At 35.2% G+C, this 21,010-nt stretch overlaps 1 protein-coding gene across 1 annotated transcript in view; it reads right to left on the bottom strand.

Moving 5' to 3' along the window:
* LOC308659086 (collagen alpha-1(XIV) chain-like) overlaps positions 1 to 21,010 on the bottom strand; it is a gene marked incomplete at both ends in the record, with an annotated part of 98,756 nt that overhangs the window by 41,587 nt on the left and 36,159 nt on the right. The window contains 10 exons of the mRNA XM_081312077.1: positions 1,682 to 1,840; positions 6,260 to 6,369; positions 7,877 to 8,019; positions 11,522 to 11,660; positions 11,847 to 11,885; positions 12,449 to 12,613; positions 13,466 to 13,609; positions 13,806 to 13,929; positions 14,525 to 14,664; positions 17,817 to 17,873. Coding sequence (XP_081168203.1) covers positions 1,682 to 1,840; positions 6,260 to 6,369; positions 7,877 to 8,019; positions 11,522 to 11,660; positions 11,847 to 11,885; positions 12,449 to 12,613; positions 13,466 to 13,609; positions 13,806 to 13,929; positions 14,525 to 14,664; positions 17,817 to 17,873 — 1,220 coding nt within the window. The remainder of the gene's footprint in view (positions 1 to 1,681; positions 1,841 to 6,259; positions 6,370 to 7,876; positions 8,020 to 11,521; positions 11,661 to 11,846; positions 11,886 to 12,448; positions 12,614 to 13,465; positions 13,610 to 13,805; positions 13,930 to 14,524; positions 14,665 to 17,816; positions 17,874 to 21,010) is intronic.

The following is a 21,010-nucleotide window of genomic DNA, read 5'->3' as shown; positions in this document are numbered from 1 at the left end:
ATTCATTTATCTATATAAGAGAATTATTATAAATTTCTGTGAGCATATATCTTCCTTTAAGCAGAAGATTATGTGTATCTTAATCAGTATAAAATACCACACAGTAAAAGTAAAACATCCCTAACATAACTGAAAAGAAGACAGCCTTCCATAGGTTTCATATTCTCTTTCTAAACATCTAAGCCATAGTTCTCCAAGGCAAGGTAAAAACAAAAGAGCTTCTAAAGATTCTGCAATCTGTATTTGGGGTAAAAATGGGAGTTCATAACCCACTTGATTCTAATGTATGAAATATGATATGTCAAGAGCTTTGTAATGTTGTGAACAACCAATAAAAAAAAACAAAACTAAGTGTTAAGCTAATCAGTGCACATCTACTCTCAAGGTCCTAAAAGAATCAATGAAAAGTATCATGGTAGTTCAGTGAAAAAGAGGGGAGACAATATGAACTAAGATTGTACATCAAGTTTCAGTACCCACATTGGAAATAGAGGTTGCACAAAGAAAAATGCCACAAAGTAGTACATTGCCCCCAAATAAGTAACTCTTCCCTCAAGGATTATTTCCTGATATAGAAAGTAAACAGACTATAATTAAAACTGTATTCCTTAAAGGGCGGATTGGAAAGTGGAGATACATGCCACCTCATGTCCCCTCCCAATATTATTTATTTACTGGATATAGTGTAGAAATTCATTTGTACCGGTTATCATCAGCTTAAAAAGACTTTGAGAACTACCAGATCTTTCTAAATTTCCATATAGCTGGCTAATTCTATAGATCTATGAAAGTGGAAGACAATAGCAATGATTCACAATTATCTTAATTATTCTGTTACATGGAAGAGAAATGTAGATTAGAATAGAAGGAATTGTGTATAATAAAACATACCTTACCAATTAAAGAATGATTCAAATTACAAAATGATGCCAATTAGCTGTGAATGCATGGTGTTAAAACAAAAAACCTGTATATGCTGTTCTTTTTTGCAGGTAATAAGTGAATGGAATGTGATTTCTTTGCTAATTGGCAGTTTCCCAAATTTAAGCTCCATTTTGTATAAAAAATATTATCCTAAGATGCTACTGTTATGCAAATTAACTATTGCTAATTAAAGGGAAAACTTCACATTAGTGATAGCATAAACTTAATTTTAAAATGTTCAAATCTAAACCAAACTATACCAATTTCCTAGGTGTAATATTCAAAATTTTTGTATGGATTTATATTGCTTATGTAAATGAGGTTCATTTACAATTTTGATTTCCAATTAAAAAAACCAGTTATTCCACAAATCAGATGATGTATATTGTACTGTCTGAATTTTAAACTGCACGAAGAAAATAAACTAGCCAAGTTCCTGGAGTATTTTTCTTATAATATAGCAGAATCCTACCGTGAGGAGCTTTTTTGTTTATTTGTTTTTGTTTTATTTAACTTGTTCTTTCTAGATACAGGTTACAGTAGACTTCCAGGAGCTTTCAAGGTATATGTTTTGGTTCACTTTGAGAGACCTTTAGCTCTTTATCCATTCATCTATCCACTCATTCATCCACCCACCCATCCATCCACCCATCCATCCATTCCTTTACCAAACTTTCCTACTGTAAAATAGCTAAATGTACATCAAAGATGGTTTTCCCTACAACAGTAACACAATTTTGCTTGTTCATCTACTTACTGGTGCAGAATTTCCACTTGGTCCTCTTGATCTAACCATTCTCCCTGGGACTTCTACTCCATCTGATGTGATATTAGCAGATGCATTTATTGCCTTCTCGCCCACTTGCTTGCAGTCAACAACCACTTTGGCCAAAGTCTTGCTGACAACAACATGTAGCTGTGTAAAAGTCAAGATGTTTTAGGAGGTAAGATGAATATGCCAGAGGAAATATCAACCAAACCCATATAACTATATGAGTCACCATTAAATAGTATGAAGGAAACAGAAGGAATTCTGTCACCATGCATTTTGTTGTAAGAGAATTCTTTTCCTTTTACCACCTCCATGATTGCTTCATTTCCAGGAACCATCTCCATTCTTACTTAATTAACTCTTTTTTTCTAAACTTGAAAGGATTCAACTTTTAGAATCTAGCCTTACTCTAAAGCAACAACATCTTTGAAATCATAGAATTGCTACTTAGTTATACATATTCTAGATGTATATTTAAATAAGCACTACATTACTCAAATTGAAAAATGCTTGTAATTTACCATTAAAGTCACCTAAGGTACCAGCAGTGGCTGTGAAATGACACTATTTAAATATATTTATTTAAATAAGGATAGGAAAGGCAAGCTAGACTCCAATGGGATGGAGGGATGCTTTCTAATGACTCCAGGCCCAAACGAAATTAAGCCCTTTGGCTTAATATCTCATACACTTTTCTCAAACTAAAATCTCAGGGTCTCCAGGACATATTTTCAGGAGTGTACACTTTGGGAAGATTTTTAAAACCTTGTGTTATCATTTAGGTGATAATCAAGTAAGTTTATCTTTGAACATTGTAACCAGGTTCTGCTATAAAAATCTCCATGTTTATAAACACATTTTGATTTATATGACATTTGCCTCAGAAGGAGTAGTTATTTGTGGCAGTTTGTGAACAGAACAGTGAAATCAGTAGGGAAACAATGACTTTACTGCGGGTGAAAGCAAAATGTTCGAATAGTTTTTTTAAGGCAAGGAACCCTGGTAGCTCAATGAAAAAGAGTATTGGACAAAATAACCTAGGTCTGAGAGTTCTACCAGCTAATTCTACATTCACACTGATGCAGAGGTTGTATAACAGTGGCATAACATCATGCTTCATAGTAAAATAATATTGCTTTTAAGTTTACTGATTATCTTCAACTTGTTTTTGTTTTATTGTTACATGAGCTGAAAACTCATGAATTTATACCAATTGTTATTTAATGTTTTATTTAGTTATAACAGGATAAAAATATCAGTGTAGTTCCTGAGAATCTTCTCCCCCCCAAAAAAATGAGTTCACCTTTATTTAAGTGAGAATACTGGTACAGAACACCCCACTACCCTGCTGCTTCTGACCAGCATCATAATTGTGGATCATTTAGGAAGGGCAGAATTGGGCTCCTGTGTGGTTTTGAACCGTAGAGTACTTTTCATTGTTTAAAAATACAGAAGTTTTCATGCTAGGTGCTAATAAATCTGGGATATAAAACCCAGACTTTAAGAATGATTAATTGTGGGGAGACTATTCCCATGTCAACAACAACAACAAAACTTATTATGGCATTTGCTGGTAAATGGATGGAACTGGAAAATATCATACTAAGTGAAATAAGCCAATCCCTAAAAACCAAAGGCTAAATGTTCTCTCTGATTTGTGGATGGTAACCCAAACTGGGAGGTTGAGGAGGGGAATAATAGAAATAGACTGGACTACACAGTGGATAATGGAGAGAGGGGAGGAGAGGGGGGGGATAGGAAGGACAGTAGAATTAATTGGTCCTAACTTTCCTAACCTTGTATACATATACATAACCAGGGTAACTCCACATTATGTACAACCACAAGAGTGGGAACCCAATAGAACAAATTATACTTTACATATGCATATTCTGCCAAAATACATTCTACTCTCGTGTACAACTAAGAACAAAAAAATTAAAACAAAAACTTTTTGCTTTACAAAAGTAGACTTTGAAACAATTTTAAAACTATTTTGTTTCTTTGGATGTACTTATAGAAAGAGACCTTGAGGCTATACTTCATATTTCAAGTTGTAAAAATAGAGCCAATTAAAAAGCAATGAGAAACAAGATTGCTGAAATTTTGATGATTATTGAAGCTGAGTGATGGATAAATAGGTAGCCATTGTATTTTCTATTTTCTATGTGGAAATTCTGTAATAAGCATTCATTATTCATTTTCTTAAAAAAACAATGAGACAAAGGTATGTATTCACTTATAATGCAAGTCTATGAACAAATCAAAGCTCTACAAAATAAATTTGCATTGAAATTTTTTGTTATTAAATCTATTATTAAGCAGTGTATTACATGATAAGGCTCTCCTTTCACTCTTTTTTTCCTCCTCCTTCTCCTCTTCTTCTCTTTTTCCTCCTCCTCCTCCTTCTTCTCTTTTGCTTTTCTTATTTGGCTGTTTGGCTTTATTAACAAAGTGAAGGAAAATGTTTCTTCATATAATTTTTTTAAAACTTGAAGGTTTATAAATTTAGAACCCATTTTTAATGAACCTTACTTCTACATCTTTGAGCTCTGGTAAGGTAAATAAAGCTTGACGTTCACCTAAGATTCATAAAGTATTCTTTGGAATGAGAAATGCAAGTTCATGCCAAAACCGCAGGCTAAGATGACAATGTTTCTTTTAACACTCATGAAATTCAAATGCTTTCATCTCCCCTACAGTTTTTCTTGACTGCTTTGCAACAGACTCCAGCAGACTCCACATAACAAAGAATCATGAAGACCTTGATGAGTAAATGATATTAAATCCAAGGAGCTGCTAATGGGACCATTTTGAACCATGAACTAATAAATCCCTGCTTGTGTCTAATGTGCTTCTCAGGTAGTCCAGTCCTATCAAACATGAAAAAATAAGTTGGCTTATGCAGTGACTTTTATGTAATTATTTAGTATACGATTATGACATTCAAACCCCCAGAGAGCAGCAGTGTTGGTAAATTAGATAAATTTGAGCACATTCTAGGAACAGAGTTCTATTACAAGTGCCAAGTTACTAAAATAAGAACAAGTAAAGTTTGACAAATTTAGGTTTGACAAAAATTCTCTCCAGGGTGACTTTTACAATGGCAATGATTGATTCTCTCTGTACATATGTAACAATGCAGCATAATCAATTATCTGTAGCTTCATCCTCTAAGATGATTGTGTCTTCTCATGCTTTGTTGGCCAGGTAGACCAGCAATCCTTTCTACATCACATACTGTGCAGCAACAGTCTTCTTAGTAATATGCTACCTTCCCCCACGTTTCCTCAAAGGCAGAAGCTGAACCACTTCTACCAATGTCTCCTGGAGTTCTTGCTGAAAATGCACGTTTCAGGGCCACATCTCAAAAGCACTTAATCAGAATCTATGGGCATTGGTCAACAAGCACTGAAGGTGGCAACTCTTACTTCAGCTAAAACTTGAGATACAAACATCAATGTTTATAGCAGCAGCTTGACTCATACTAGCCAAGCTATGGAACCAACCCAGGTGCCCTACAACAGATGAATGGATAAAGAAAATGTGGTATATATTACTCAGCCTCAGTGAAGAATGAAACTACAGCATTTGCTGGTAAATGGATGAAACTGTAGACTTTGATGCTAAGCAAAATAAGCCAGTCCCCAAAAAACCAAATGCTGAATGTTCTCTCTGATAAGTAGATGCTAATCCATAACAAGGGAGAATAAGGAAGGGAAGATTAGAAGTTCACTGGATTAGACAAAGGGGGATGAAGGGAAGGAGGGAGGATGGAAATAGGAAAGACAGTGGAATGAATCACACATAACTTTCCTAGGCTCATATATGAATACATGACCAGTGAAACTCCACATCATGTACAACCACAAAAAATGGGATCCTATTTAGAATAAATTATACTCCATGTGTGTATGTCAAAATACACTTTACTGTCATGTTTGTCTAAAAAAAAAAGAAAAAAGAAAATAAATAAATAAAATGGAAAAAAGAGTTCTATGGGTTTTTTAAATTATATATTTTAATTAAATATATTCAATGTTAAGTAAAATATTCAATTACATATATAATTATACATAAATAAATATAAAGAATGTGAGTTTACTATATTATCATTTCTATCAAGTACTAAATGATTTCAAGCAAGCTGAAGATTTTTTTTTAATTCATAAATTTTTTAAATTAATTTTTTATTTATATATGACTGGAATGCATTGCAATTCTTATTACACATATAGAGCACAATTTTTCATATCTCTGGTTGTATACAAAGTATACTCACTCCAATTAATGTCTTCATACATGCACTTTGGATAATAATGTCCATCATATTCCACCATCATTTCTAACTTCATGCCCCCTCCTTTCCCCTCCCACCCCTTTGCCCTATCTAGAGTTTGTCTATTCTTCCCATGCTTCCCCTCCCTACCCCAATATGAGTCAGCCTCCTTATATTAGGGAAAACATTTGACATTTGGCTTTTTGGGATTGGCTAACTTCACTCCATTGTTTTTCCCATCACCAAATAGAATAAAGAATATACACATACAAAACCTTACTAACCTTGTGAAAACTTCCATAGAAAATTTTCCTAATTTCAGGTCCTTCAAAAGTAACGGTTTGAAAATCCCCACTCTGGTCATAGTTGAAATAAGTTAGAGTTTTCCCACCATCTATTCAAATGAAGAAAAACAGAAATAATTTAGAAAGAATTAAAATTAGTGAAGAATTTTTTCAGAAATTCAACTCAATATTTAAAATAGTACATCCAATATTTTGAGACTGTATTTAAGGTAAAGTAGCAGGTCAGGAAATGATTGACAGCTCTCAGGTTGCCACAGGCTTTCAGCTATCCAAATTGACTAACCATGTGATGTGTGTGTATGGGGGGACCTATGCACACTCTTCCTTTGTACTTCCTTGCCCACACTCTCATCCTCATCACTCCCTTCAGAGGAGTCCAAAATTTGAAGTGGAAGTGGACAACAAGAAGAATAAAGTTTACCAAATCTTAAGAAATCTTAGACCCTTTGTCTTATTAACCCACTGCAGCAACCAACTTTTCCTGAGACATGTAGCTTAAGCCACTCAGATATGTCATTTATTATGAACAAACACATAAAAACCTTCCTGATCTTTAAGGAATATTTTTAAATAAATAAAGTAAAGCATTACTCACTAATACATTCCCACATTACAATTTAACTCTTTATTCTGCTTTCAAAGAGACAAGCTAGCCTTAATAATGTTAAGGGACTTCTTTGTTTTTAAGTGCAAGATATATACAGAGTTAGTGACTTACACCCTCATAATATATAGCTTTCCCTTAATTTCAATGTCCATGCAAAATGGTTTTACCATATCCTATTTAGTTGTTGAGTCCTTTCCATTTACTGAAAAGTCCACTAAGAAATATGATTTGGAAATAAGCCTAAAATTATCACCTTATCCAATGTTTTAATTAACACTAAGCAATATCCTCCATTCTTTGGTCCCTAGATTCATTCTATTCTTAAGACTTAGAAAAGTGAGTGATGTTAACCAAAAACTTGACCATCTATTAAATGATCATCATATAGGTAACATTCCATAGCATGGTACTGAAGAGCTTCCTGCACCAGTTGCTCTTCAACTCTCTAACCTAAAAACAGTGGAGTTTCCCAGTTCCTATATCTATTCTCTTCTCTTTCTAGAGTCACTTTCTTGATGTTCTAACCTAGTATCATGGCTTATATATCTCTGTCCCAGAATTCTCCCCAAATGTACTGCCCATCTGACATCCACTCTGGGATACCTAATAGGCATTTCATATTTATCATATCCATGTCCAAAAATGAATGTCTATTCTCGCCTCTCTCAATGCCCCTCCATCAGCTTTGCTCCTCCTGAGATAGTCTTTACTATCTTAGTAAAATTTTCTGAAAAAATTAAATTAAAACTGTCTTCACCTTGCTCAGTATTGTATCTCAGAATTAATTCTTCCACAAAGTAGGAACTCAAGAACTATTTGCTGAAAGAATGAGTAGATAAATGAATGAATCGACTGTTACCTAACTCACTGTTGAGTATACATTTCACAAGTTGAGTTATTCTGCAATATACATGAAGCAGGCAAGATGGTATGCCACATACATTATTCACACATGCACACTCAAAAGTTATATACATAAATATACTTACTGTCTAAAATAATTCCAACCAGGGGATCAGAATTTTTATTTAAAATCTCCCAAAGAGCAAATGGTTCCTCTGGAGTGTCAGGAAGAATCCGGAACAGAAAACTGATTGTGTAATCAGAAGGCAATCCTTCTGGATGCAAATACCTAAAGGTGTAAAGAGAACCACGTTTTACTGTATGTTTCCTCAAAAGGTCATCCCTCTGATTATCAAGTCAATACACCTCATAATGCACACTGCCCTGAGCTGAGAAGCTCTCCCCCACCACATCCATCAATATCCACCATGTCCACCATTGCTGCTTCTGATGAAATCAGCTGACTATGGACTGAGACCTCTAAAACTGTGAGCCAAAATAAATCTTTCCTCCTCTAGGTGCCTCTTGTCAGGTATTTTGATCACAGCAATGAAAAGCTGACTAACACACAGGCATCTCTTTTCATGGACCAGTTTCCACATAAGGACCGGAACCTCACATCCCAGTGGGAGATAGCTCTGAAGGATCATCCCATGTCCAGAACTCCTCTGGGTGGTCAGCTAAGAAGTATATTGAGAAAGGCAGCAGAATACAACAGACACTAGTATGGCAGTATGTATAAACGTGGATGTATAACCAATGTGATCCTGCAATCTGTACACATGGGAATAATAAGAATTCATACCCCACTTGAATCAAATGTATGAAATATGATATGTCAAGATCATTGTAATGTTTTGAGCAACCAATAATAAAAAAAGAAGTGCATTGAGATTTCTGCTTCACAGTTTGACTCCTCCTGCTTCCCTGTCCTGTGTTCTGCTGATTCTTTCCACAAGAGCATTCTGTCATTCATCACCTTACATACCAATATCCTCCTTGGAATCTGCTTCCTGGAGAACCAACCCTTTATATAATCATTTCTCTCTAACAACTAAGCACATACTTATTTACTTTTAATCTTCCCCTAAGCAAAAAAAGAAAAAAAAAGCCCTGCATGCAATAGGAACTCTATAATGGTTATTAACTGAATGAGTACAGTTATGAATATGTGGAGATTTAGCACAAGTTTAAAAATTAAAACTAAGTTTACAGAGAAAGAAAGAAATGCTTCATTCCTTCATTTATTTATGTATTAGTTAATCCATTTATTTTTTCAATAAATATTTGCCTGCCTACTAGATGTCAGATATGATCTCATCAGTGAATAAAACTGACAAAGAATACTATACTTGTTGCACTCAAATTCTAATAGGGTGGATGATACACTATGTTAGAAGGTAATAAGTTCCATTAGAAGCCAAACAAAAACACAGAGCATCTTAATATAGACTGGGGCTATTGGACAAGGATTATATAATGATATGAACCCTGAAGGAATTAAGGTTGGCTCACTGAGAAGCTTAAAGTCAAGCAAAACTTCATTGAAAAGACTATATTTGAGCAAACACAAAAGTGAAACAAGACAATTAGCCTGGTAGGTAATTGAAGGAAGGGTATTTCATGGAGAGAGAATGGCCAATGGAAAGACACCAAGGTGGGAGGCACCTGGTGTGTTTTGGAAGAAGAAGGAGGCCAGTGTTACTGGAGAAGACTGAAAAAGTCAGGAAATGAAAGCCCAGATAATGTTGGGCCTTGTAAGCTTGTCAGGAGCTCTGATATTTTCTGTAAGGGAAATAGAAAATCAGACGATTTACAATGACATGATCTGACTTGACATTTTAAAAGCATCATTCTAACTGCTACTTGAAGAATAGAAACAAAGAGGGCAAGGGTAGAAGCAGGAGGACCAATCAGGGGGTTGCTGCAATGACAAGGAGGAGATGGTGGTGACCCAGATTGAGGTTGTGAGAAGGTACAAACACAAGGATTTCCTAGCAGACTAGATGTGGGACATGACAGAGAGGAGTCAGGCCCTTTTTCCTAAGAAACTAGATACAGTGTATTTAATTACAGAAGAAAAAATAGTAAATGAAGCTGGTACTAGAGGGGGATCAGTTTTCAAAAGAATGCTCAAAGGTGAAATGATTAGATTATGAGAGATGTGATGTAATTGGTGGATTAATCCACCGATGGATTAACTAGGTGATAATTGTAAGCAGGTGTTACTGGAGGGAATAGGTCAATGGAAGCATAACTTTGGGATTTACATTTTGTCCCTGGTACCTACCCCCACCCCGCCCTCTGCTTCCTGGCTCTCATGAGTAGCTTTTCTCTGCTTCGCCCTTTCTTCATAATATTCTGCCTTATCTCAGGCCCAGAGGTATGGAGTTGGCCATCTATGGACCGAACCTCTGAAACTATGAGCCAAAATAAACTTTCTCTCCTCTACATTGTTCTTGTGGGGTATTTTGGTCCCAGCAACATACAGCTGACTAATACATGTGCTGACAAGTCAAGTGAGATAAGTTATGGGAACTGATGATTGGATGTGGAGGCCTTTGCTGAGTGACGAGTAATTTCAGTGAACCAGCAGAGGGATTTTTCTTTAGCAATTCTCATTCATCACAAGGCTTCCAAGGCCTACTAATTTTAATATTCATCATTAGACAATATGGGGGAAAAAACCTGCCCAAAAAGAGCACTGGATTTTAGATTTATCTAAAAATACATGTAGTCTGTAGGTCAAAGTCATTTCTAACATCTTTTAGAAAATGGAACTTTTTTCCTATAATGATCAATATGTTTGATTAGTAGAAAAAGTCTACTTATTTCAAATATTATTCCCCATAATAGAATATAATAAAATAATTTGAATAGTACTAAAGTAGGATTTAACAAAGGATATCTTAGGAGAAAATTTAAAAGCAAACATTTTAAATAAATTGGAAAGAAAAAAATTAGTACTCTAATGTGATCTCTCCCACTGTTTGATGTCCATGCATGTAGTATATCAAAATTTGAACAGTCAAAAAATGTTTCATATGAAATACTAATGCCATTTTGAAAAAAACAGATCTTGATTTGGAATTTAAATAATATATGACATCTTGAGAAGTGGATGAACCTTTAATCCAAGGAATCCCTAAAAGAAAACCTCGAGGACCTCTGGAATCTGCTGAATTGCTGCAAATGGCCCCGTATCCCTACGTGTACCAGTCCTTCTGCAAAGCGGCTGGATAGTGTGGCTTTTACATAAACCTAACATTACTCTTAGTGATCTAGAGTTGCTGTTGTAACTTCTCAAGGATAGACACCATCTGAATCATGACACCATCATGCAATGGTTCAGGGCTTGGGCTCTTGAGCCTGAATACTGGGCGCAGAGTCCAGCATCAATCTTACACTATGTGATTTCACTCACATCATTAGCTTCTTTGTGTTTCCATTTCATCATTTGTAAAAATAATATCGTGTTTGCATCTGCTTCATAGTTGTTTGGAGGTTTGAGTGAATTAGCATATATATACACTTAGAAATACGCTACATATATTGTGCTATGTAAATATCAACTATTTTATGTATTTTCTCAGATGGGTAAATGCCAAATTTCAGCAAGCATTATACATGAGTCAGATGTTTTTACACAAAGAAAAGTAAACATCATCTGCTCAAAACCTTATGAAAAAAATCCTACCATGAATTATCACGGCATTTCTAATTGACATAATTTTCATTCTGAGTTATAATAAGCATGTGATTGGCTTTATCCTCTTGCAATGGAAACATACTTGGTTGGCTGGGATACCAGGGCATCTCTGTGAAGTTGGTAACATGGATACACATTGAAGGTACCAGGCTCCATAGAAACCCCTTCCACAGATGAGAAGTCCTTTTCAACCAAACCAAACATTTCCATCATCTTAAATCCCAGGAGGCGGGGGGGGGGGGGATAACCAGAGAGGAGAGGGAGAATAAAAATGAGTGGCTTACAATTATAAATTTCAAGTTTTGTTTATTAAGGACTTAAAAAATAAATCCAAAAACAAGAAAACTAAACCCCAAATGAGAGTTATTTAATATATTTACATTTTTTAAAATTTTGATAATGCATACCTGCAAGATCAACACCATCCTTGTGCACCATTGGGCAGGCTGGAAAACAAAACAAGCAATATAAAACTGAACTTAGATATTTTCCAAACATACTCTTTCCCTAACTAACATAACCTTTCTGGAAGTGCAAGTGAAAGGACTCCAAATCAGATGTGGCTATGGTTTTCTCTGGTTTTATAAAGACTAAAGTGCTGTAAAGTCCCCCATTTAAAGCCAAAGAGTCACAGTTTCTTTCCTTTCTTGTAGGTCCATTAAAATCGATGGCTGTGCTTGTAAGCTGGCGTAGGAAGATGTCTCACATCTAATGTGTTGCCCTCATTGGCAGTTTATTGACACATTTTTGAAAACTATTTCCTATAGTGCCTTTTAAACATAGACTTTCATCTGCCTGAGGAAGATCTTTATCAACCTAAAACTCTAAACAGAAGGGAGGGGAGGCTTTTCCATATGTTCAAAACCATAAAATTTAAAATCCATAACAAACAGTTCTGGAAGTTAACATTTCCTTCAGTTCAAGATGGCACTCATTACTTAACCAGTATTATAAATTTATTTCAAACCTTAAACAACATTAGTAAGTATACAAAGTCCAAAGAACTAACTTGCTGATGCAGTCTCACAGACAAAAGTAATTAATTCATCTTCAATTTTCTTAAAGGCGTCAAAGTCATCCACAAAGAAGACATGGCGTGAACTAGGCTTACTGCCAATGCTAACCAACTCCAAGTAATCTGCATCGGCCACACCAATTGCAAAAATGTTATAGCCTGTGGCAGAAGGAAAACAGATTTTTTATTATTTGAAATTACCCAAAAGACAAGATGCAATAGAAGAGTTCAAACATCCAAATGTTTAAAATATGTTTATTTAGGAAGGCTAGTGGGGGGTACATGATTTATTCTTTACAGTTCATCAGAATTCTGCATGCGCATATTTCATTATGTGATAATCATTCCATCATCCCCTAAAGAAATTTTCCATTTTACAGAAATTCAATAAGGTCAATGCTCCAATTAGCACTTAAAACAAAACAGTTCCCATTTCAGCAACATATTTATGGCTGTATATTTTTAGTGGTTATCTTAATATTTATGGGATGAGGTACATTTGAAACAGAAAAACTGAATTTATCTCAGTGTTTTCTTCAGAAGTTGAAACTATGATAAGTCTACCCGTTCTAGACCAGTCATCATGCAAAAGTTGGCAAATAAATATTTAACTTCTAACTGCCAGCCATATTTTATGCCAGTGAATCTTGACAATAGTCCTGTGAGAATCTCCATTTTACAGATTAAGAGACTGAGAAATTTCTGTCATGAGTTCCCTCTCTGGCCTTTTACAATGGTCCTTTCACAATATTGCACTTATTTATTGGAGTTCCTTATCCAGGGCATCCTGCACGTAATAAATGTATTAGAGACAATGACAAATGTTCTCTAGTAAAATAGTATAATTGAAATTTGTAAAGCAGAAGATATTTTTAAAATCACATTGTCCAGTTGATAAAGAGTTGGAAATATTTAAGTAAAACTGATGTAGCCTATAGATTTGTATTTAGTAAATAATAATGCTAACATAATTATCGGCATGGCCACTTTTGTTATACAGGTAAAACTTACCATCTGCTTGCATCTCCCTGGAGATTTTGTTTACATCATCTTGTGACCTTCCATCCGTTATAACCACAATAACTTTTGGGATGCCTCTTCTCGTACCTGACTCAACAGTAAATAGAGTATCTCGAACATACTTAATTGCTTTTCCTGAAACAAAGGAAGGCAACTGTTCAGTTTCACTCTTTCCTGTTTTTGTTTTGTTAGAGGGAAAAGGGGAGGAACAAAGTTCTTAAATCAAAGAAGTTTTTAAAAAAATTTTATACCCTCCCCCGAAAAAAAGTCATTTCAGTAGTTACCAATAACTAATTACTTTGAGCCTTAGCTGGACATTTTTTGGTCTTACCTGTCTTTGTATTTCCTCCTTTGTATGAAATGTGTTTAATTGCATCTAGAAGAGTCTCTTTGGTTTTATAAGCATTTAGTTTAAATTCTGTTCTTGGGTCATCAGTGAATTGAACCATGGCCACCTAGAGAGAGAAGGTGCATTCATTTTTTACACATGTGTAGACTTCCACTTGGTCAGAGAACACATACAGTAGCATGGTATTATCTATAATTTTCTTTTTCTTGTTACTGGGGACTGTACCTAGGGGTGCATTACCAAAGACCTACTTTTTAAATTTATTTTTTCTTTAAGACAGGGTCTTGCTAAATTGTCTTCCTAAGGCTGGGATTGAATTTGTAATCCTCCTGCATCAGTCTCCCAAATCCCTGGAATTATAGGCAAACTATAAATGTTGTTGAATCAAAAAATGAGTATCATGTTTTGATCTAGAGTAATGTGCAGCCATAACTGCTCCCTTCAACATTTTAATGTCCTAAGGGCAGGGAAAATACTCTGTGTATCGTTAAAGGAGACACTCTGTCCTAGAATACAAAAGAAACATGTCCTGACAAGGCCTCTCTGCCCTGTCTTATTTGCTGAATTCAATAGCTGTTAAGGATTAGAATCTTCTTGTTATAGTTCCTTACCCATATCCCCTGACAAATAGTGATAGTAAGAGCTTGAGAAATAATTTTTGAATGCATAAAATGAATTAGTGGTTAGTCTATCAACTCTACCTGAGTTCCATCTGCACCAATCTTGTCCAGGGCTGCAACAGTGCTATACAAAAAGTTGATGATCTTATTGAAATTGTCGTCTCCAATGCTCCAAGACCCATCCACCATCAACACCAGGTCCGCCTTTGCAGATTTACAGACTGATGATCAAGAATACATTTTGAATCAGAGATAAAAGGAAAATGTAGCAGCTATTAAGCCAATAAAAAAAGATAATGGTTTGTCCTTTGGTAGTTAAAACTTGTTCCCAAAGCAAAGGTTTAAACCTGTCAAGGTTCGTCTTCTGTTCTCTTGCTCATCATTGTTTCTGCACATCATTTCTCTGTTATAGCCAAAGTTGCTGTTCACAATCAAAAAGCTTCTACTGGGCATGTGGAAACAGGGAGAAAAGAAGTCCCCCAATCTTGGCACCAAAGAATGAAAATGAGGAAAGAGGAAAACACAGGATTTAGAGACAGAATTGTGAGCAAACATGGTCCAGTGCCTACTGACTGGAAGGAAGGCATGCTATCGCTCTCACTCTGACCTCCACTTCTTGAATCAGTAAATTATCCTCTGAGATGTTGAAGCACAGAAGGAGGGCATTGATACATTGGAAACTGATTAATCTACAGTTCAATGTACATTGGATTGAGGCCATAAGCAAACATTAATTTCAGCCTTGTTCAAAAAAATCTTTCTATGCCCTTTTATTGCACATTGCTAAATGTTAAGAAATGTACAACACTACTAGCAAGGGAAACTACTATCAGGAGGTATCATGGATATTGACAGACTCAAACAAGCAAAAACAAACAAACAAAAAAAACAAAACCCCTACACAATACCGATAAAAACCTAATCCATTAAAAGCATTTTTTCAAAGTCCTGTTTTGAAATCGTAGTCTGTTTGGGTCATCTCTGCTTCTCTATTCCTTATGAGTGTAGCTCATTGTGGTTCACTCTGTTTTATGATGAAGTAAACAATAAACAATTTGCTCCTAAAAAATATAAGTCTTTTAATGTTAGGCCAGTTGCACACAGTATCCTGAGATAATAAGCCCTTATCCTTATTTAAAAGAAAAACATTCAGTTTCTTCTATCTTATTAAGTGCAACTTTACTCCCTGACAGCTATTTATAGTATAAAATAAACCATCTCCAAGTGAGTTAATACACTCTCATGAATTCAGTGATTTACAAAATTTCACAGATTTTTAGTTTGAATCTAAAGTTGAGATAATCACAATATCTGCTAATTTTCACCTTCGAAATGAGAGCAAAATCAGCCAGCTTCAGCAACTTAGCAAGGTGCTAAGCAACTCAGTGAGACTCTGTCTCCAAATAAAGTACAAAAAAGGACTGGGGATGTGGTTGAGTGCCCCTAAGTTCCATTCCCAGTACAAGGAAAAAAAATCTATTCAAGAATTTGCTAATGAAACATTTACTTGAAGAAAGAAAATATATCAAAATTCATGAAGAAATGATCTCAAGGATAGGAAATTGTGTTTTTAATTTTTAAAACATTTTTCTACTTTTCAATGTTTGTTTAATAAGTATTCAGTATTACTTTAGTAATAAAATTGATAGGCTTTTAAATTATATATATTCAGGACAAATACAACTTAAAATGAATAGTACATTCAACTTGCAAAAAGTTCTACCACTAAAACCATATGTTGGAAAATTCAAGATTAATGTTTCTACTTTGTCAATTCTTACTCCTACAGACCTTTCCTAATCACTTATCTCCAGGAGTATTTATGATTACTTATTGAATGATATCCATGCTCAGCTATATGTAAAAATGATTTTCTGACCTCTGAACATTCTGTAGTATCTACAGCAGTATTGCCTAATTAGTAAATTATCTATTAGGATTCTAGCTTTAGTTCCAAGAGTCAGTCAGAATAATCATAGATACTGAAATTAGAAGTTAGATGTGAAGATGGAAAAGAAAGAACCATCTCCAGGAGAGAGAACAACATTAAAAGATGCAGGATAGCTGGGCGCAGTGGCGCATGCCTGTAATCTCAGTGGCTTGGAAGGCTGAGGTAGGAAAATGGGAAATTCAAAGCCAGCCTCAGCAACTTAGTGAGGCCCTAAGCAACTCAGTGAGACCCTGTCTCTAAATAAAATACCAAAAAAAGACTAGGGATATGGCTCAGTGGTTGAGTGCCCCTGGATTCAATCCCTGATACACACACACACACACACACACACACACACACACACACAGATGCAGGACAACAAAATTTATGCACAGAAAGACCTGAGTTGTACATTTTTGCTCCTACATAAATAACCTCATTTGGAAAATGATGCTGCAAAGTTGGTGCTCAGAGAAGACTGCCTGCTGTGCCAGAACAGGTGCTGAGATTTATTAGAGTTGCTCATTGCCTCTTCAATCCCCTGACTCTTTCAGTCTGTGTAGCATATAACCCCACTGACTTTAAGCTCCTGTACAGCAGGAACAACTTATTTTTCACATATTCCTGGCAGGTTACAGCACTTTAAAATGAATGGTGAATACGACCTTCTGATTACATGTTCTTTCTCCTTTCCTCCCTCTGGCTCATCCTCCCAATTCCACCATAGTTCTCTTTTTTAAACAAAGATTTTTATCAGCTCTCCCTTCCTGTATGCAAACTTCTCATGGTATGCTATTTCATATGGGATAAAGCCCAATGCCTTGTTGTGGCACACAAATCACTTCCTACTCTAAACCCACTGTTGTTGTCTGTGTCACATTAAAGAATTGACAGTTACCCCAATACTTTAAGCACTTGGATCATAAGTGTTATTCATCCCATTATTTATCACTCAAGCTTGTTCTTCAAATGTAGATCAAATTTTTCCTCCTTTATGAGCCTGCGTAAATATTAATTGTTCTCATTCCTGGGTTAGCATAGTACAGAATATCGTATAACTCATATCCTTGATTGGTAATTACCCATGAAAGCACCTATTTCTCTCATAATACTGAAAATAAACAAAGTTCAATTCTGCCTTATTATTTGGAGAATTAACCATAGGGAATAAATGTTCTTTAGTGGAATGAAACAAATCAATCATCACTGCTTTTTCATGAAATCCATATTAAGCAATTCTGTTTTGTGTATATGATTTATTACTAAGTAGTTATTTTAAAAGAAAGTCACATCATAGTTTGATAATCATTTATATTAAGGGGAAACTCAAGTATCATAATTAATACCTCACATTAATACCTTGTTTTTTTTTTAAATGAATGAACAAATAAAACAAGCAGAACTCCTAAACAGGAGTACACTGCCCTTGTATTATTCTCTTACCTTCTTTTGCAGGTGGAATGGTTGGAGGAAAGGTTGGTGGTGGAGTGGGAAGTGACACTGTAGAGGAAGAAAGGACATCAGTCAGTTACCCCATCTGCATGGAAGATGGGGAGTGGCAGGGTAATCATTCTTCCTTCAGAGGTATCAATGATTTTGACAACTGTCTTTGAGAATTTAATGTCTCCTATAAATCAGCCACAGCCTGTGAACAGACTCCAACCATCCTCTCAACCTCAGACTAAAGGCTTAAAAGGCCATTTTTGCCACAATTCAGCTTACCCAGCAGGAGTCAATGCAATCAAACTGTCAACTACAAAGTGGTCCGCGTGTTGATTTAAGGCAGGAATCCTGCCAACCGGTTTCAGAGTTAGCCTTTGACTGCTTTCACACATATAATTAACTTCATTTCTATTCTGTCTAAGGACTGACCATCAATTCTTATTCCATGGCACTTTCCCCCATCCCACCCTGTTTCCCTCATGATGTTTGTGCCTAGTGGAATCTGATTCACTCTGGACTCTGCTCAGTCTGAATCTGGAAAATGTCCTTCAATTTTGAGGATCACATATAAACACCAAGAAGCTAGAATGTGCTCAGATCTTTTCAACCTGGTAATGTGGGATGAGAAGTCTACATACTATGCAGAGGGTACAGTTTGGCTAAGGTACTAGGGACAAATTTAAGATTTGAGGAGCAACTCATGACAGCTCCTATGGCAAAGTACCTGAAAGTCATGGTGCCATTTAGGTAAACATAAAATATTATTTTATAATGTCTTCATTTCTATTTCTGACATAAAGACGTAAGAAAAACTGAGTAATTCTTTTTATTATCCCAATTTATATTTGGGAGAACCTTCTAAAAATCATAGCCATTCACAAAGAGGGTGTAAAGTCTCAAGAGACAGTAAGTAACAAATAACTGGAAGGATTCAAGCTCTGGCAGAATGACTATTTGCCTGAAGTGTTGTAAAGGGATTTACTTCATTGGCAGGGAGGTTGGAAGATAGGAATTTTAAGATGTCTTCCAATTCTAACATCCAGTAAAATAAAAATTATTTCAATGAAATGATGTGCCATTAAAGGAATGCAACAACCATACATTACTGATATGGAAAAATGTCCAAGATTAATTATTAAATGAAATAATGCAAGTCATAGAATAACATGGAATGATCTCATTTGTGAAAAAAAATAACAGAATTTAAGAATATCAGGAGGAAATGAGAGTTGTAGAAATGTGTGTTTCTAGAAAGGAAGACTGGTAAAAGAGAGAAATCAACAATATATTTTATACTCATCTATTATGCAATTATGGATATATGCATCACTTATTTTTCAAGACGGTTTTATTTTGAAGCTAAAAAGTTCCAAGTATAACAAAAAATTTAAAAAATTTATCATTAAAAACAGGATTGTAAAAAAATGTTTCCAAAGCCAAAATTATGCCCCTTAAAATCTATGGAAATAGAAAATCATCTTTAAAATGTTCCCCTTTTTAATGTCAAAATTTGGGACATATCCCAAATTTAGTCAACAAATCAAGAATCTAATCAATGAGAGGTTATGGTAGCCAGATCAATAGATATTTGGGCAGAACATCCAGCCAAATAACCTCTTGGATAAGAAGAATCACAGTGCACTGGTGACAAATGTCTTTAATCCATATGTGTCATACATATGGCTGCTGTCTTCAAGTGTGTGAGGGCTGTCACATAGTAGAAGGAACAGTCACAGTCTCCATTGCTTCAGAAAGCTGCACTAAAGCCAATGGGTAGAAACTACAAGGAGACAGATGTCTCCAACATCAGGAAAACATTTATATCAAACGAGCTATCCAAATTGGCATTAACCCTAGGTTGATAGCTAATAGTCATGGGATTAAGGTTAGGGGATGTTGACGTAGATCAGGGATCCCAAACTGAAATGTTTTTAGAGGTCAAGAGAGCAATTAAAATGAATAAAGAACTTAGCTTACAAAGTTTCACTAGAGACAGGAGTTAATTAGTTCCAGCAGATTAGCACCATAAGGATACATGGGTCCTCTGTTATAAGATGTTCTGGGTTTTCAAAAAAGAAAACCTATCTGATAGTGAGATCTATCACAATGGCAGTCAGTTTGTGACTTCCAAACAGATAAGTATGGTAATGATCAAAAGTTCTTGTACACTGAGATACAGGTTGAAAAGCTCTTTAATAGGTACTCTTTTATTGGATCTTTCCTGCCAACACTGGAGTTAAGAGAGTAGATATTTAACTTTACTGACCAGCCAAATCCACTTAGAGGTATTGAATTGCCAAGGTCTCGGTCTTACTAAAGGGCAGAAGAAGAGACCCAATCAAACCTGTTTGACTTTAAGTCTTGTGCAATATCAAAGCCTTATTAATTTAAAAATTAAGTTATCTTTGTCTGTAAAATGAGACTCTAATCAGCAACAAAAATAAACTGCTGATAAATTCTATGACATGAATAAGTCTCAAAGATATATGCTAAGTGAAAGATGTCAGATGTAAAAGATTACCTATTATATATTTTCCTTTATGTGAAATGCCCACAAAAGACAAATATATAATAAAATAAAGTAGATTTATTGGGTTGATAGAATCCTTCTAAAATTGGATTGTAATAATGGTTACACAATTCTTTGAATGTATTTTTTTAAAAAATCACTGAATTGTACACTTAAAATGTCCCTTATGTTTTATGATATATAAATTACTCCTCAAAAATGAACATGTAATAGATAATGTTATTATATCAGTGTTATGAAATAAAGTCTATATACAAATAAAATTAGATGATTCAATTAATTATATTTTCACCTCTGTTTTGTTAACATTATACACTCATAATGATTTCTTTCTGCAGGTCAGAGAGGCTGAAAAATCTAAACATGGGTGGGATACCACAAAAGCCCATCTCCCACCAAGTTAAGATACTGAGTTAAACACACAGGTGTCCCCTAGAATTCATTAAAATTGAAACTATTTTAATGTTTGTGGCCTCCAGGTCAGGAATCTTTTATTAAAAGTCATTCCAAGAGGTTGACACCCTCCTTTGGAACATGTAAAAAGTGCTTTGTTTAATTTTATACATTTCCTTTCCCTTCGGTGCATCAGATCTGCTGCCAACTTGAAAAAAAGCACAATATCCTCTTAAACAAGCAATAACTCTAGGGTCAACCAGTTGGAACA

This window comes from Spermophilus citellus (genome assembly GCF_964194105.1).
Source record: "Spermophilus citellus genome assembly, chromosome: 10".
NCBI classification, from domain to species: domain Eukaryota; kingdom Metazoa; phylum Chordata; class Mammalia; order Rodentia; family Sciuridae; genus Spermophilus; species Spermophilus citellus.
Note: the sequence above shows the minus strand (reverse complement) of the source record. Positions and strands in the feature narration are given on the sequence as shown.